The sequence below is a fragment of the Pongo abelii genome, chromosome X (genome assembly GCF_028885655.2).
Source record: "Pongo abelii isolate AG06213 chromosome X, NHGRI_mPonAbe1-v2.0_pri, whole genome shotgun sequence".
In the NCBI taxonomy this organism is placed as follows: Eukaryota; Metazoa; Chordata; class Mammalia; order Primates; family Hominidae; genus Pongo; species Pongo abelii.
The window spans coordinates 16,846,285-16,865,335 of NC_072008.2; the positions used below are offsets into that span (position 1 = coordinate 16,846,285).

The following is a 19,051-nucleotide window of genomic DNA, read 5'->3' on the forward strand; positions in this document are numbered from 1 at the left end:
AATGGGGTGGGAGAAAGCAGGATACATTCAACATGAATGAACTGCCAAGTAAGTGTGCAGAAGCCGGGGCGGTTCAACCAAGGTGAATAGAATGCGGCACCTATCCCGCGGGAGCTCGGGACAAGTAAACCGTGGTTAACAACTCTGGTGGAGGGGCAGGGCTCGGGCCAGGTGCCCGAGCACGAAACTTCAAATTCTAAGAGCCAATACACCTTCCGTCTTGAAAGTCGCGAAGTATTTTCCCTTATCCCCAAATCATTCGCGCCCAATTCCTAAGAATGGCAACAAAAAACAAAAACACAAGAATGTGTCGCCGATCGTGCTCCTTCTCAAACACGAGGATATTTCTAAACTTTCCCCGAAGGATCATAACGAGTACCTTCCTATAGCCAGACATCGCCCCCAGAAACCGCAAATCCCACTAGGTTACACACGAAGCACACTGGGTGCAGCACTCTCCCCTTTTCAGAACGCCGCTTTATGTTCCAATCCCGATCCGAGCCTGCGAGCTGTGGCCGCACGCCCTGCTGGGACTTGTAGTCCACTCCCGAGTCCCATTCCCGATCCGCGCAGACTCACACGGCCTCTATCTGCCCTTCGGTCTTGCTGAAGCCCAGCCCAGTATTCAATGCTCCCCACCCCCATCTCGCTCCGTCCCCTCGGGGGCCAACCTCCTCCGGTCACGTGGGAAGTCTCGCATGCGGCGACTGGTCATGGGGGCTCGGGGGCGGGGCGAAAGGCCCTGCGAGATTCTGTGCCCCTTGTCGGGCCGCTTGTTTGGCTGCTGCCGTCACCTCATGGCGACGCGGGTAGAGGAGGCAGCGCGGGGAAGAGGCGGCGGCGCCGAAGAGGCGACTGAGGCCGGACGGGGCGGACGGCGACGCAGCCCGCGGCAGAAGGTCAGTCAGGGGGACGCCCTCGTTGTTGTCGGGCCCGGGGGATGCTTGGGCTCCCTTTTGCAGGGTCCACCTCTTCTCTCTCCCTGGTTACCTATAGCCACGGGACGAACATCCGGTCCTCTTCCCTCCCGGGGGTGACGACAGTGGGAGCAGGTGGGGGGTGGTGGGACCGCGATGGATGGGGTGGGAAGGGACGACGGTTGGGGTTTGGCGGCGCGCGGCGGGGAAGCCGGGAGGGAGGGCAGGGGGCGCACGCGGTTCTAAGGGAGAAGGGGTGCGAGGCGGGGGTGCGCCAGGTGTGACAGCCACGTGCGGCCAGCACCGCGGGGATCCGGGCGCCAGGCGTTCCGTCTCCCAGTCACCGCCGTCATCGTGCTCCCGGCGCTGAGCGCCGCCGTCCGGGGGCTCGCTGGGGTCGTGGGCTCGCCCTCCTGGCGTCGGGCAGGTGCGCAGGGCGCGCTGCGGGGTGCCCCCGGGCTGCACAGGCTAGGCTGTTGCGCAGTAAGATAACCGCGCGGGAGCCGGGGTGTGCTTGGCCCCCCTTCCCCCGCCCCCCTGCGCTCCCCGCCATTGCGCGGGCGGGCAGGCGAGCGGGTGAGTGTCGCAGGGCCGGTGCGAGCGGTACGCTCGGCCCCCGGGATCTAGACCCCGGGGCTCTGCGGGCTTGGCTGCACGTGGGGACGGGGATGGATGGGGAGGCGATACTGGAGGACCTCGGTCCTGCAGAGTTGTGATATCGCATGATAGCTGGTCCTCCCAGTCCTATTTACCACCCTCCTCTTTTTTCCCCTCTTTTCTTTCTTTCATTTATTATTAGTTTTTTTAATTTGATGAGTGGAAACTTGAACGCCTTCCCGACCCTGGCCTTGGGTCTTTCTTAATCTGGGAAACAGGCCGGACTGTTCCCCTTGCCTTACTTGACTCACGTCAAGGAGTTTTCAGTCCCTCCCTAGATACAGGAAAATTGAGACCTCTTTCAGAACGGGACAATTCCACTTGTTCTGGAGCTCAGTGGGTGGAGTTTGAAAAAGATTGCACAACGAACGGGGTACAGGGTTTTCGGGGCCCTGGAATGGATAATTGCGGGGACTGAGACTGGAAAGGTGGGAACCCCATCTCTTTTTTTCCTTGCAGGTGAACATACTGAAACGTTCGACTTGTTGGATGTTTTGCTTGATCACCGAGGGCTATTTAATATTACTTAATTATGTATTTGAACACTCTTAACTCCTGTATGAAATTACGAAAGAATATTTTTCTAATGCAATTCATAAACTTCAAATGGGAGAATAAAGGTCCAGTTTACGTCTGAGCAGAGTGTTAAGAATTAGCTTTTTGGGACCTGTTTATAAGGTCAGATATTTTCATGTTTCTGCATGCCAGTGTTACTACTTCTCAATTACCTCTCTTTTTTTCTCTCCCTCTCTTTGTATTCTAAAAGAAAGATCCAGTGCTTGCAGGACTGAAAAAGAAGCTGTGGACCAATGTCCTGTAAGGGATTCAACACCATCACTTTGGACACTTCACTTATTCCCTAAGGGTGGGGTGCCAATCTCAGTGTTTGATTTCGTAGGTTCCCCAGGGGAGGAGGACTCTGATAAAAAGCCACTGCAATTGAGGATATAATTTCCTTTTTATGACACTGGGATAAGGACAAAAAGTCGTTGAATTAGGAACTGAAGTTTAATCAACTAGCATTTAAAATAACCAAGATAGGAGGTAATGACCCTTTGAGGTGCAGAGCTCTGGTTAACAGCTGGACAGGAATAGTCATGTGTGTGTCTACTTATTTTTATGTACCTCATACTCCATTCTTCTTTGCTTATGCTCTTCTGAGCATCTTTTTCCTTTTGATTTCTAACTGACAGTGACGGCATTCAAATACATGTAAAATATTAATCTTTGAATTTTCATTTAACAAATTGGGTGAATATCTTGTGGTTGCAAAAATCATTTTTAAGCCAGCTATGGTGGCATGCACCTGTAGTACCACCTAGTCGGGAGACTGAAGCAGGAGGCTAGCCTGGGCTGCAGAGTGAGACCCTGTCTCTTAAAAAAACAAACTTTTTTTTTTTTTTTTTTTGAGTCAGAGTCTTGCTCTGTTACCTAGGCTGCAGTGCAGTGATGCGATCTTGGCTCACTGCATCTTCCACCTCCTGGGTTCCAGCGATTCTCGTGCCTCAGCTTCCTGAGTAGCTGGGATTACAGATGCGTGCCACCACGCCCAGCTAATTTTTGTATTTTTAGTAGAAACAGGGTTTCACCATGTTGGCCAGGGTGGTCTTGAACTCCTGGCCTCAGGTAAGCCACCCACCTTGGCCTTCCAAAGTGGCGAGATTACAGGCATGAGCCACTGCAACTGGCCAAAAATTTTTTTAAACATCATTTTTACATTACTTCCTTGTGTCCCTTAATTTTAAAATTTCTTTTGGGTCACTGACTTGAAAAAATATTCCTTAATTCCAACTTAACTTCTACCCTTTTTTTCAGGAAGCAGAAATGTTTAATGAATTGAGTTTTTTGAAAATATTGAAAGAATTAAAAAAAAAAGTGAGTGTTTTGTCATTATCTAGTTACATTATGGGACCCGAAGTGAGGAACAATTGGAGATGGGCTTTTTTGGTTCCTGCTTGCTTTAACCATCTGCCTAGTCACTCGTGACCTGCTCAGTTAATTGTGGCATTGTTTCATAACTACATCCATTTGAATGGTCTCTTGAGGTAACCTTTTGCTTCTAAAGGTAATGTTACAGTACATTACTAGGGGTCTCTTGAGGAATTGTCTAAAACTGTGCTGATAGTAGCCACTAGTGACATGTAGCTAAATTTGTTAACTAAAATTAAAATTAAAAATTTTTTTCTTCAGTCATACTAACCAAGTTTCAGGTATTCAGTAGCCAGTGTGGCTAGTGGCTACTGTATTAGAGCAGATCTAGAATATTTCCATCATTGCATAAAAATTTTATCAGCATTTGTCTAAAAAGATGAGTACACAGTATCTAGTATGTCAGGCATTTTTTAGAACATCGTTTTACTTCCTAAATCCCTATGTAGAATTTGCTTTGTAAGGTTGATTTAAAAAAAAATTTAATAGACTTTTTTTGGGAATGGTTTTTAGTTTTACAGAAAAATTGAGTAGAAAGTACAGTTTCCATATACCCCCTCACACACACCCTTTCCCCCTATTATTATTATTATTATTATTATTATTATTATTATTATTATTATTATTCTTAGTTTTGAGATGGGGTTTCGTTCTTGTTGCCCAGGCTGGAATGCAATGGCATGATCTCGGCTCACCACAACCTCCGCCTCCCGGGTTCAAGCAATTCTCCTGCCTCAGCCTCCCGAGTAGCTGGGATTACAGACATGTGCCACCACGCCTGGCTAATTTTTTTTGTATTTTTAGTAGAGACGGGGTTTCTGCATGTTGGTCAGGCTAGTCTCAAACTGCCGACCTCAAGTCATCTGCCCACCTCAGCCTCCCAAAGTGCTGAGGTTACAGGCGTGAGCCACTGTGCCCGACCCTTATCCCCTATTATTTACATCTTGCATTAGTGTGATACTTGTGTTAAAATTCATGAGCCAATATTGCTATATTATTATTGACTAAGTCCATAGTTTATGTTAGGGTTCACTCTGGTGCTATATATTCTATGCATTTTGACAAATGTTTAGTGACATGGATCCACGATTACAGTATCACACAGAAGAGTTTCACAGTCCTATAAATCCCTTGTGTTCTACCTATTCGTCCCTCTCTCCTTTCCCCTAGACTACTGGCAGCCACTGATTTTATTTTTTTTAAATTTTATTGAGATGGGGGTCCTGCTATGTTGCCCAGGCTGGTCTTGAACTCCTAGGCTCAGGCGATCGTTCTGCCTTGGCCTCCCAAAGTGCTGGGATTATAAGTATGAGCCACCACACCTGGCCTGATCTTTTTACTGTCTCCATAGTTTTGCCTTTTCCAGATGTCTAAGGTTGGTATTTTTTTCTTTACTAGATTTTTGCTTGGGAATGTTAAAAATTATTTAACTACTGTTAAACTAATTTTTAGGTCCATAAACCATGTGGAAGGATAATACAAGGTACCCAGGCTCAAATTAACAAAATCTTGCATTTACATAATGCCCTGTAGTTTTTATGGCACATTTGCACATACGTTAACTCTTTCAGCACCAGTCAGATGCTGTGGAGAAGGCTAGGCAGCTTTCACTGCCCTCATTTGCTGATGACAAGCTGCTCAACGATGTTAACTCACTTGCCTAAGGGGTGAAGCTGAGTCTGGAACCCAATACTCTTTCATCTATACTACAGTAATGAGTAGTGTAGTACTGGGTAAATCTATGGATTTTGGAGTTGGGACTCCTGGCTTTCTGCCGCCCATAGCTCTGCAACCTTGGGCAAGTTTCTCAATCTTTCTAAGCTTCAGTTGCATCATCTGTAAAGAGGGGATAATGCTCATACCTACCACAGGGGATTACTGTGAAGAAAGAGTTGATGGGACACATTTGGCACAGTGTGGTATATGTAGAATTTTACATGGTCTGGAGGGGAGGACATATGGAAGAGATTAATTTCTCTTGCATTTAGGGTGCTAATTTTGTAAATCCATCTTCCAACCTTTATATTCTCTCTCCTTCCCAGAATCTCTCCGTGATAGACATAATGAGGAGAAATCAGGTCAGGGTTGGGCAAGAGTATGGGGGCAGGAAGAAGCCATTTCATTAATCTTGTTTTTCTCCCCATTTGCCAACTTGATGAACTTCCACTCTTCTGGTACAGAGATTAAGTAATGAGAAGTAAAGTGATCTTCTGCTTACACCATTGTTTTCTAATTGTATCACCAAGCTTTGGTAGATTTATTTTTTTCTTTTACTGGGATCAAATAGGACAAGCAGTAATGAGAACAAACCAGATACAGCATATTCTGCTATTCATGCCACATTTTCATATCATATTATGCCATATTTATTATGTTATTGGAACATGTTTTATTTATTTATTTTTAATTTATTTTGTTTTTTTGAGATGGAGTCTTGTTCTCTCGCCCAGGCGGGAGTGCAATGGCGCAATCTCAGCTCACTGCAACCTCCACTTGCCGGGTTCAAGTGATTCTCCTGCATCAGCCTCCCGAGTAGCTGAGATTACAGGCATGCGCCACCAGGCCTGGCTAATTTTTGTATTTTTAGTAGAGATGGGGTTTCACCATGTTGGCCAGGCTGGTCTTGAACTCCTGACCTCAATTGATCCGCCTGCCTCGGCCTCCCAAAGTGCTGGAATTACAGTCGTGAGCCACTGCGCCCGGCCTGGAAGGTGTTTTATATGTTATTTTGTGTGTTATTTATATTGGTCTTGCATAGAGAAGTTTGGTTTAGGAAGGTATATATCAAATCCAAATGACATAAAACTGCTTTTGTGGGATTCTTCACAAGATTCACTATAATGGGCTTCTATTAAATAGATATGCTGTCACAGTTGTACACTTCTCAGAGTTATGTTTCAAAGGAAAGAAATTTTGAGACCTCAAATTTCATTTGTGTTTCATGCACTGTGTTAGTCACTTAAGATGTGAATGCATTCTAATATCTCCTTAACTCTGCAAGGTAGGTGGTATCCCCGGGTATATAGATAAGGCATCTGAGTCTCAGTCAGAAACAAACTTGCTTGAATAATAGAGCCCACAGTTGGTGAAGTTTGCTAGAGTTACTGTATAGTTGTGTAATTGATAATATGACAGATGTCTTCTAATGCACGGGAAGTTTCTGCTTACCTCGTTAAGTTTTAACTTAATACCTCAAGAAATCTGTTTGCCTGTTCCTCCTCTTCCTGCTGCCCTCCCCCTAATTCCTCTTGTTTGGTTCTAATGTGATTATGAATAACTTTTAGTTAATATAACGGATGTGTCAGTATTTATAAAGTATGGGCCAGGCATGGTGGCTCATGCTTGTAATCCCAGTGCTTTGGGAGGCCGAGACGGGAGGACTGCTTGAGGCCAGGATTTTGAGACCAGCTTGGGCAACACAGGGAGACCCCATCTCTATGAAGAATAAAAAACTTAGCTAGGCACATTGGTATGTGCCTGTAGTTCCAGCTACTTGGGAGGCTGAGGTGGAAGGATCACTTGAGTCCAGGAGGTCAAGGCTGCAGTGAGCCACGATTGGGCCACTGCTCTAGCCTGGGCAAGTGAGTGAGATCCTGTCTCTAAAAAATAATAATAATAATAATAAAAATAAAAAGTCTAGGCTGGGCGCGGTGGCTCATGCCTATAATCCCAGCACTTTGGAAGGCCGAGGCAGGTGGATCACCTGAGGTCAGGAGTTCAAGACCAGCCTGGTCAACATGGTGAAACCCCATCTCTACTAAAAATACAAAAATTAGCTGGGCATGGTGACGCATGCCTGTAATCCCAGCTACTCGGGAGGCTGAGGCAGGAGAATCACTTGAGCTTGGGAGGTGGATATTGCTGTGAGCCGAGATCGTGCCACTATACTCCAGCCTGGGTGACATAGAGGGAGACTCCGTGTCAAAAAAAAAAAAAAAGTATACAATAATATGCAAATTTAATATCATATTCATCAACATTGAGATGGGACATTTCTAGAAGAGGGTAGAAATAGGTAAGGTGACCTTTAAGATCCATTAAGACCCTGGAGTATATTTTTATGTTTGAATCTACCTCCTAGTTGAAATTGTGTTGGCACTTATAAATACTTACATTTTATTACTTGAAGGAAAAGATACGTAAAATAACTGGTGTTGTCCTCCTATGCTATCAGAATAATTGTATTAGCATTTATTGCTTAGGGTGTTGATTTGCATTCTGTGTTGCATTTCCAAAACGTCCCTAGAATGACCTCTGTTATCTCCTACTTCCCACCTTATAGTCTGTCCTGAGTAATATTTACTGGCTACTTTTTTTTCATGTTTCTTCTTTCCGTACTCTCATGGTAGAATGGTTTGGCAAGAAAGATGTGCCAGTAGCTTAGAAACTCATTTCTTTATGGGTCTTTTGGATTGCAAAATGGGCCATATTAAAAGTGAGAATGAATGCATTTTGTAAAATATCTTTTTTTTTTTTTTTTTGAGACAGGATCTCCCTGTGTTGCCCAGGCTGGAGTGCAGTTACGCTTATTGCAGCCTTGAACTCCTGGTCTCAAGTGATCTTCCTGCCTCAGCCTTCCTAGTAGCTAGGACTATAGGTGTGTGTGCCACCATGCCTGGCTGTTTTTTTTCTTTTTTTTGAGAGACAGGGTCTTCCTATGTTGCGCAGGCTGGTCTTAAACTCTTAGGCTCAAGCATGATTCTCCTGCCTTGGCCTCCCAAACTGCTGGGATTACAGGCGTGAGCCACTGCACCCAGCCTGTAAAATGTCTTCATTCAAATATTATAACAGTTCTGCTATGTGTCAGCAATTTATATCTATCAGCAATTTATACCTATTATATCTACTTATGGCGCTAAGAAGGTAAGTACTGTACATCCCAGTTTACAGATAAGGAAACTGAGAGGTTGGCCTCCCTATGGCCACACAGGAGATGCTAAGTGGTATATTCAGAGTTTCAGCTCTTTGGGCTCCAAAGCCATTGTCCATATTTCGTTATCTCTCATGTTAACATTTCCTCAGATAGTAAAGGTCACAAAAGTGCCCCTAGTTGAAAGTGAGCAAAACATGCTGGTAGGTAAAATAGTAATAGTAATAGTTTTTGCTAAACGAAGACAAATTATGAGGATGGAGTTGGATGATTAGGGGATATCGAAAATTGATTGTAATTTGGGGATCAGAGGAGTTTTGAGCCTCTTAATATCTTTCGCTTCATTCACCTAGGCCCTAGGTTAACCTTGAGATTTATGATTTAGGAGGTATGCCATGCTACAGCTTCCTGCAACAGTACCTCCAAGTGTAATTTGAATAAATTGAAAGGTAGAGAGTTTAGAGAGACTCTCTTTAACTTCTTCTAAATAAAGTTCATATAACCTGGTGTTAGCAAAGAGTTGAAGTGGTCTGGGGAAGTAAGACAAATAAAAAGAAGGCTTGATGTTTCAGAGGTGTATCAGGATTGGTCCATATGGAGCTAGGGAGGGATGACTTCATAAAATTGGGACAGGGATATTCACTTAGGTAACCCATAAAAGTAAAGAACCATTTTACATCTAAGAGTCTGTGGCTTAAAGATGCTAGTTGTGTGACCCAGCCCCTGTCCTGTAAATAGATCAGGTCCAAGTATATTTCAGTGGCTTTGGGCATTAAAATCTTTGAATGTCCTGCTCCTTTGCTGCTGAAATAGGTACTTATGCTAATACAAGTATCTTTTAGATTGCAGATATTCATTGAGTTACAGTTTTAGAACTAGAAGTGATTTTGCAAATCATGTAATCCAGCATCCTTTATTTTTATAAAAGAATAATTTAGCTGGGCACGGTGGCTCACGCCTATAATCCCAGCACTTTGGGAGGCAGAGGCGGGCGGCGGATCACGAGGTCAGGAGATCGAGACCATCCTGGCTAACACAGTGAAACCCCATCTCTACTAAAAATATAAAAAATTATCCAGGCGTGGTGGCGGGCGCCTGTAGTCCCAGCTACTCGGGAGGCTGAGGCAGGAGAATGGTGTGAACCCGGGAGGCGGAGGTTGCAGTGAGCCGAGATTGCGCCACTGCACTCCAGCCTGGGCAACAGAGCGAGACTCCGTCTCAAAAAAAAAATAAAAAAAAGAATAATTTATTTTTATAAAAGAAATAGCCACAGAAGTTAAATGCAAAATTTAATGCAGTCATTAACATTCACTTATTAAAAGGCAAATGATGTACACAGTCTAATATAGATGTTACCAGTAAATGTACAATATTAGCACTTATACTGCTAGGTTATGAGACTAAAGAAGCTGTGTCCAAAGTAGACCTTTCCCGGATCCTTCTACTCATTCTTGGCTTCTTCACCAGTGGGGGAGATCAGGTTCCCTCATCCCTTAGTTTAGCACTAGTCTGCCTCTCTTTTCTTGTCATTTACCTACTAATGGTTCTGTGTGTTCTTTGTGCTCTTACGTGCTGTGACAGTTACTCTGGATCCTTTAGCTGCCTGCCCCCAGGTAGTAGTTAGGACAACTCCTAGAACTTACCCTGCCTCCAATTTATGATCCCTCCTCAGAACTCCATCATTTCTCTGGCTTCATTTATTTATTAATTTGTTTGGGTAACATGTCATACAGTTTGCCCATTTATAGTGTATAATTCAATTTTTTTTTTTTTTGAGTCGGAGTTTCACTTTTGTTGCCCAAGCTGGAGTGCAGTGGTGCGATCTCGGCTCACTGCAACCTCTGCCTCCCAGGTTCAAGCAGTTCTCCAGCCTCAGTCTCCCGAGTAGCTGGGATTACAGGCATGCGCCACCGCGCCCGGCTAATTTGTTGTATTTTTAGTAGAAACGGGGTTTCATAATGTTAGCCAGGATGGTCTTGAACTCCTGACCTCAGGTGATCCACCCACCTCAGCCTCCCAGAGTGCTGGGATTACAGGCGTGAGCCACCGCACACAGCCCGTATTCACTTTAGAATTGAAAGCTAACAACAGGATAAACCTAACAGCCACCATTCAGTCTCTGCTTTCCTTTCCTAGGTTCCTGACCGTGGACATGGTACTTAAATTACCTTATCACTGAGGCTGCTTGTTTATCATACCTACCTATAAGATAGTTCTGAGAATTAAATGAGGAAGTAGTCTATTAAATACTGTTACAGAGGCTTCTGAATGAGCCAGAGCAATGAAGGTCAAGGGAAAGTGTTTATACCAGTTGTCCCTCACCACCCATTTGGATTCCACTGATTGGCACATCTGTCACTTAACAAAAAGGGGGAAAGATGCCTATTTGTTAGGTGTAGTTGAATAAGAAGGAAGTGGCACTCTTCTCCCTGTTCTCCTCCCTGGTCCCAGGGCATATTCCCTAGAGGTAGATCTGCCTGCTTATTGCTGCCAAGATGTGAACCCCTTTCTGGTCATGGTTTGACAGAGCTGGCCTTCTAGTCTCTCTAGTCCTGCTCCCACCACAACCAGGACAGCAGTTCTCAAACTTCGATTTGGGGATCTTTTTGTACACTTACACATTATTGACAGTCCCAAGGAGCTTTTGTTCTTGTGGGCTTCTTTACCTAATTTACCATATTGGAAATTCAATACAAATTTTAACATTATTAATTCACTTAAAAAATGAAATGAGGCTGGGTGCCGTGGCTCATGTCTGTAATCCCAGCACTTTGGGAGACTGAGGTGGGTGGATCACCTGAGGTCAGGAGTTTGAGACCAGTGTGGCCAACACAGGGAAACCGTGTCTCTACTAAAAATACAAAAATTAGCCAGACGTGGTGGAACATGCCTATAATCCCAGCTACTTGGGAGGCTGAGGCAGGAAAATCACTTGAACCCAGGAGTTGGAGGTTGCAGTGAGCCAAGATCATACCATTACACTCCAGCCTGGTCGACAGAGCAAGACCGTCTCAAAAAAAAAAAAAAAGAAGAAATGTTGTACTCTGGTTATCTATTGCTGTGTAACAGACCACCCCAAAACTTACTGACTTGGAACATTTGTGATCTCACAGTTTCGGGGTTTAGGAATCTGAGTGTGGCTTAGCCAGGTCCTTTGCTTTAGGGTTTGTCGAGGGCTGCAGTCACCTGAAGGCTTGACTGGGAAGGATCCACTTCCGAGCTCACTTTTGTGGCTGTTGGCAGGATTCAGTTCCTCGTGGGCTGTTGGACTGAGGCCTCAGTTCCTCATGAGCAGTTGGCCAGAGGCCTTCCTTGGTTCCTTGCCACATGGGTCTTTCTGTAAGCATCTCACAACATGGCAGCTGCTTCATCAGAGTGAGTAAGAGAGAGTGCCAGCATGAAAGAGAAGGAAGTTGCAGGCTTTTGTATCGTCATCATAGAAATGACATCTTCTCACTTTTGATAAATTCTCTCTTCATTAGAAGCCAGTCACTAGGTTCAGCCCACACTCAAGGGGAGGGGACCATTGGGGGCCATGGCAGAAGCTGCCATACATGTTAACATAAGTAACATTTTAAAAAAATTAAAAATAGCTGATTTTCCAAAATGTTACTGGAAAGAGTGGCATTCTTTCACATTTTTGCAGATCTCTATAATGAATGGCTTAATAGAAGACATCTGCTTCTGCATTCAATCTGTTGTAATATGCCCTTTCAGCCTAAGTATATGAAGAGAATGTGGCCTCACACATGTACGTAGTTGGAACAGGGAGGAGTATTGTAATAGTCTTTGTGGATAATTGTGGAAATCCTTTGATTCTGTTGGTCTGTCTTGCGTGTCAAATGGGTCTCTTTTCCCCATGTATCATTTTGTAATACCATCCATTAGTCATTTCGAAAATATTGGTTAACTGAATTGTGTTCATCTTCCAAACGTTGGTACGTTTTGGTATACTATATGAAAATCACATTTGTTAATTAATCACCACTGATCTCATCAGAAAAGTCTTTTTAAGAATTGGGAAGCTGTTTAGCTCATGGTGGCAGATAATTTTCAAAAATTCTATTTTTTGCTTGAAAGCTCAAATTTTATCATTGGCAACAAGTACTGTTGTTTGCTTGCCTTAAAGTGACAAGCTTTCTTCGTATATTTTGGAGAAAATGTCTGCCAAATACCCAGGTCCGAACAAACAACCATAGTTTGTCTATTTAAAAAATGTTCCATAGAAAGAGCAGCAAGTTGGGTTCATAATTCAAACAGCTGCACTCGTGCTTTTTTCGAAGACCACCAGCATACTGTGGTGTACAGCAAAAGTTGTTTTTTTTTTCCCTTAGAGACAGGGTCTTGCTCTGTCACCCAGGCGAGTGGCATGATCATAGCTCACTGCAGCCTTGAACTCCTAGGCTCAAGCAAGCCTCCTGCTTCAGCCTCCCAAGTAGCTGGGACTACAGGAATGTGCCACCATACAAGGCTAATATTTTTATTTTTTGTGGAGACAGGGTCTCACTATGGCTGGTCTCCAACTCCTGGGCTCAAGTGATCCTACTGCCTTGGCCTCCCAGAGTGCTAGGATTACAAGTATGAGCCACTGCGCCCAGCCAGCATTTCCTTTTTTTTGAGACAGAGTTTCACTCGTTTCCCAGGCTGGAGTGCAATGGCGCAATCTCAGCTCACCGCAACCGCTGCTCCTGGGTTCAAGCGATTCTCCTGCCTCAGCCTCCCGAGTAGCTGGGATTACAGGCATGCGCCACCATGCCTGGCTAATTTTGTATTTTTAGTAGAGACGGGGTTTCTCCATGTTGGTCAGGGTGGTCTCGAACTCCGGACCTCAGGTGATCCTGCGCACCTCGGCCTCCCAAAGTGCTGGGATTACAGGCATGAGCCACCACGCCCAGCCGCATTTCCTTTTTAAGGTGGAATAATATTCTACCTTATATATTAACCACATTTTGTATATCCATTCATCTGGCGATGGATACTTGGGTATTCATCATGATTTTTAGCTTTAGATGTGGTTCTTTAGGACGTCCCCTTATAGAAGCATTGACCTCCATGCCAGGCTTAATAAATGTAGGTCCGAAATAATGGCTTCCTCCCCTCACTTCCTACTCTGCTCCTTAGTTTTTTTAGCTATACAATGGGGTAATGTTCCTACTGTCTTAGAATTGTAACACTGAACTAAATAATGTATTTAAAATGTCAGGCATTAGGCCGGGCATGGTGTCTCATGCATGTAATACCAGCACTTTGGGAGGCCAAGGCGGGTGGATCACGAGGTCAGGAGTTCGAGACCAGCCTGGCCAACATGGTGAAACCCCGTCTCTACTAAAAATACAAAAATTAGCCGGGCATGGTGGCAGGCGCCTGTACTCCCAGCTACTTGGGAGGCTGAGGCAGGAGAATTGTTTCAACCCAGGAGGCGGAAGTTGCAGTGAACCAAGATCGCGCTACTGAACTCCAGCCTGGGTGACAGAGCGAGACTCTGTCTCAAAAAAATAAATAAAATGTCAGGCAGTTAGTAATGTTAGTTTTTTTATTCCTTTTTTTCACTCAGAACTTAGCCTTGCATGTATTCTGTTAGCCATCTTGTGTGTTCCATTTATCTCACATAGTAAACTTAGATATTGACCCTGTAATTCCACTTGGGAATAATTATCCATCATCAAATCTTTTTTTTGAGATGGAGTCTCACTCTGTAGCCCAGGCTAGAGTGCGGTGGTGTGATCTCGGCTCACTGCAACCTCCGCCTCCCGAGTTCAAGCGGTTCTCTTGCCTCAGCCTCCCGAGTAGCTGGGATTACAGGCATCCACCACCACGCCCAGCTAATTTTTGTATTTTTAGTAGAGACAGGGTTTTACCATGTTGGCTAGGCTGGTCTCAAACTCCTGACCTCAGGCGATCCACCCACCTTGGTGTCCCAAAGTGCTGGGATTACAGGCGTGAGCCACTATGCCCAGCCACTTTATTATTATTTTTAATTTTTTATTTTTTTGAGACAGGGTCTCACTCTGTCACCCAGGCTGGAGTGCAGTGGCACAGTCTCAGCTCGCTGCAGCCTCCACCTCCCAGGCTCAGGTGATCCTCCTGCCTCTGCCTCCCGATTAGTTGGGACTATAGGCGTTCACCACCACACCTGGCAAATTTTTGTTTAGAGGCGGAGTGTTGCTATATTGCCCAGGCTGGTTTGGAACTGCTGGACTCAAACAATCTGCCCATCTCAGCCTCCCAAAGTGTTGGAATTACAGGCGTAAGCCACCGAGCCAGGCCTGGAGAGGAGGAAACTTTTTTTTTTTTTTTTTTGAGATGGAGTCTCACTCTGTCGCCCAGGCTGGAGTGCAATTGCGTTATCTCAGCTCCCTGCAACCTCTGCCTCCCGGGTTCAAGCGATTCTCCTGTCTCAGCCTCCTGGGTAGCTGGGATTACAGGCGTGTGCCAACACATCTGGCCAAGAGGAGATACTTCTGAAAAATGCTTATTTGTTAGTGTATTTCCTGTGGAGCAGTTCTTGGCTTCAGCAGCCTCAGACCTGATGTGGTTTGGATCTTGTTCCCTCCAAATCTCATGTTATATTGTAATCCCAGTGTTGGAGGTGGGGCCTGGTGGGAGGTGATTGGATCATAGGGGCCCTCATGGCTTGGTGCCAACCATCCACCTGATAGTGAGTTCTAGTGAGATCTGGTTTTTAAAAATGCGTGGCGCCCCGGACCCCTTAGCTCTCTTGCTCCTGCTCTCGCTGTGTGGCACGCCTGCTCCTGTTTTGCCTTCCGTCATGAATAAGAGCTCCCTGGGCCTCGCCAGAAGCGATGCCAGCACCATGCTTCCTGTACAGCCAACAGAACCGTGAGCCAGTTAAGCCTCTTTTCTTATAAATTACCCAGTCTCAGGCATTCTTTTTTTGTTTGTTTTTTTGAGACGGAGTCTCACTGTGTCTCCCAGGCTGGAGTGCAGTGGTGCGATCTCAGCTCACTGCAACCTCCACCTCCCGAGTTCATGCAATTCTCCTGCCTCAGCCTCCTGAGTAGCTGAGATTACAGGAACATGCCACCACACCTTGCTAATTTTTGTATTTTTAGTAGAGATGGGGTTTTACCATGTTGGCCAGGCTGGTCTCGAACTTCTGGCCTCAGGTGATCCTCCCGCCTCGGCCTCCCAAAGTGCTGGGATTACAGGCGTGGGTCACCGAGCTCGGCCTCAGGCATTCTTCTTTTATAGCAATATGAGAATGGCCTAACACACCTCCCTTTCCATTACGCTTACCTGAAGTCTAGTCCCCAAAACATCCAGATAGTCAAGGACTTTCCCCCTTTACTCAGTGGTCAACTGATTTATTTAAAGGCAACCTACCTTTCTCCCAAAGATAGTGATTTCTTTAGCGTTATGATAGATTAATTCTCCACCTAGTGGGGTTGGAGGGAAAGAGGTTGGCTATTTTCTCTGCTTATAAACGAGTCTACAGTCGTTGGTGAGTTCTCCTGAAGCTCATGTCTTGCATGTATTTTATTCTTAATGTTAGTGTTGCCTGTGAACCCTGTGACAGTAATAAAAAGCCCGGGCTTTGAACAAAGCCAGACTCCCCGTGTTCAGATCTTGGCCTAACCATTGCATAATCTTGGGCAAATAAGGGATACTTTTTATTAGTGATTTTTCTTTTCTTTTTTTTTTTTTGAGACAGAGTCTTGCTCTGTCGCCCAGACTGGAGTGCAGTGGTGCGATCTCGGCTCACTGCAGCCTCTGCCTCCTGGGTTCACGCAATTCTCCTGCCTCAGCCTCCCGAGGAGCTGGGATTACAGGCGCACACCACCACGCCCGGCTAATTTTTTGTGTGTTTTTAGTAGAGACAGGGTTTCACTCTGTTGGTCAGACTGGTCTCGAACTCCTGACCTCGTGATCTGCCCGCCTCGGCTTCCCAAAGTGCTGGGATTACAAGGGCGAGCCACCGCACCTGGCCTTTTTTTTTTTTTTTGGACACAGTCTCACTCTGTCACCCAGGCTGGAATGCAGTGGCACAATCTTGGCTCACTGCAGCCTCTGCCGCCCAGGTTCAAGCAATTCTCCTGACTGAGCCTCCCGAGTAGCTGGGATTACAAGCGCACACCACCACACCCAGCTAATTTTTGTATTTCTAGTAGAGGCAGGGTTTCGCCATGTTGGCCAGGCTGGTCTTGAACTCCTGACCTCAGGTGATCCGTCCACCTCAGCCTCCCAAAGTGCACCCGGCCCCTTTTATTAGTGATTCTGACTGCTACTTATGTTAAGTTGGCTTGGTCGCATTTCCCACTGGCATAGAGCAAGGCAAAGGGAAAAGATGACATGAAATAAGGTATGACCTCCTGCCGTGTTCAGATTCTGAGCTTGCGTTAGTAGTGGAAAAGCGAGTAAGTATGATACTGTGATATCCAACCAAAATCTCAACTTAAAAGGTCTTTTTTAAAAAATAAAAGTAATACATTCATACAATAAAAAATAGTGCTTTCAGTTTTCTGCTCGGAGGAGGCCAAGATGCTTTCTTTTTTTTTTTTTTTGAGACAGAGTTTTGCTCTTTTGCCCAGGTTAGAGTGCAGTGGCGCGATCGTGGCTCACTGCAACTTCCGTCTCCCAGGTTCAAGCAATTCGCTGCCTCAGCCTCCCGAGTAGATGGGATTACAGGTACCTGCCACCATGCCTGGCTAATTTTTGTATTTTTAGTAGAGACGGGGTTTCACCATCTTGGCCAGGCTGGTCTTGTACTCCTGACCTTGTGATCCACCCTCCTCGGCCTCCCAAAGTGCCAGGATTACAGGTGTGAGCCATGGCGCCCGGCCTGCTACTTTCTTTGGTTGTCCCAAATCTGGGTTCGTCGGACACCCGCTGCCTCCACCATGCAGCCTAAGTTTGACCTAACAAACTTTGCCTTACAGATGTGGCACGGATCTTTAAGAACTCTCCGTAACCATTAGAGATCCTGGGGACTGCCCAGTCTGTGGATTGCAATGTTGATGGCTGTCACTCTCATGACATCATAGATGACATCAACAGTGATGCAGTGCAATACCCAGCTTTTTTTTTTTTTTTTTTTTTTTTTTTGAGATGGAGTCTCGCTCTGTCGCCCAGGCTGGAGTGCAGTGGCGCAATCTTGGCTCACTGCAAGCTCCGCCTCCTGGGTTCACGCCATTCTCCTGCCTCAGCCTCCGGAGTAGCTGGGACTACAGGCACCCGCCACCATGCCCGGCTATTTTTTTTGTATTTTTAGTAGAGATGGGGTTTCACCGTGGTCTTGATCTCCTGACCTCGTGATCTGCCCGCCTCGGCCTCCCAAAGTGCTGGGATTACAGGCGTGAGCCACTGCGCCTGGCCAATACCCAGCTATTTAAGAAGCACAAAGGGGCCAGGCGCGGTGGCTCACGCCTGTAATCCCAGCATTTTGGGAGGCCGAGGCGGGCGGATCACGAGGTCAGGAGTTCGAGATCAGCCTGGCCAACATAGTGAAACTCCGTCTCTACTAAAAATACAAAAATTAGCCGGGCATGGTGGCGCGCGCCTGTAATCCCAGCTACTCGGAGGTCTGAGGCAGGAGAATTGCTTGAACCTGGGAGGCGGAGGTTGTGATGAGCTGAGATCGTGCCACTGCACTCCAGCCTGGGCAACAGAGTGAGACTCCGTCTCAAAAAAAAAGAAGCACAAAGGAAAATATTCCAATAAAGGATCATTTGACAGCCAAAAAGTAAAATAAATTAAGGCAGAGCCAAGAATTATAAAAAGAAAAAATAATTCTTCATTTCCAACTTCTAGGTCCACAATCCAAACAAAGGTAATTATGGTGAACAATTTTGGGGATATTCTTGTAGGAAAATTGTATCCATCTATTGGCTTATACAGTATATAGATATTTTAAATTTATACTGATGTATTCATCCTGTACTGGCCATTTGCCTTTTTTCCTACCTAATTATACTATGTCGGCATATGATCTGTTTTATTCCTTTGAATGGCTGCATAGTTTTACCTTGTATAGATGACCATTATTTAACCAGTTCCCTATTGGTGGACATTTAGGTTGTTTTCTGGTTTGGTGAGTAACCATTTACACTTGAGTGAGAATATCTGGAATAAACTCAAAGCGGTAGAATTGCTGGATGAAAGTGCATGTGAGTTCAGACGTTGATAGAGCTTGCTAATACCTCTACAAACCCACTCTACCAATTTAGAGCCCCCCACCCCCTGCCAGAAGTATGCTGAGTGACCTGTTTGCCCACACCAAGGTTGTTTTTTTACTCCTTTAAAATGTGGTAAGTTAAAGATGGTACCTTGGTTTGCTTTGCATTTTTATTTGTATATTGGGCATTTTTAGTTCTTTAATTGTGATCTGCCTGTTCACAAACCCTTGAAAACTGTCTCTGGCTGATTTGTAAGGGCTTCCTGCAGTCTTTTGGCTAGTCTGAAAGTTTTTAGTTTTTAAAAATTTGTTGTAGATGTAAGGGGTACAAGTTTCGTTACATGGATACATTATGTAGCGGTGAACTCTGAAGTCTGGGATTTTGGTATAACCATCACTAGGAATAGTATAAGTTGGGCCCAATAGGTAATTTCTCATACCTCACTGTCCGTTGTCCCTCCACCCCAGGAATTTCAAAGATTTTAATTATTTAGCAAACTAATCTCCAGTCACCACCACCCCCCCACCTTTTTTTTTTTTTTTTTT

At 45.3% G+C, this 19,051-nt stretch overlaps 1 protein-coding gene and 1 long non-coding RNA gene across 3 annotated transcripts in view; both read left to right on the forward strand.

Moving 5' to 3' along the window:
* Positions 1-722: 722 nt before the first annotated feature.
* The window catches only part of TXLNG (taxilin gamma), a 61,593-nt gene continuing 43,264 nt past the window's right edge, over positions 723-19,051 (forward strand). Inside the window, exon 1 of one of the 2 annotated variants that reach the window (XM_002831422.5) lies at positions 723-899. In XM_002831422.5, coding sequence (XP_002831468.1) covers positions 798-899 — 102 coding nt within the window. In that variant the 5' untranslated portion in view covers positions 723-797. The remainder of the gene's footprint in view (positions 900-19,051) is intronic. The other variant, XM_054544361.2, reaches the window with a different exon arrangement.
* LOC134760920 (uncharacterized) lies at positions 2,034-3,998 on the forward strand. The gene is made up of 2 exons (XR_010139037.1): positions 2,034-2,439; positions 3,390-3,998. It is a non-coding gene; the product is annotated as an uncharacterized LOC134760920 (long non-coding RNA).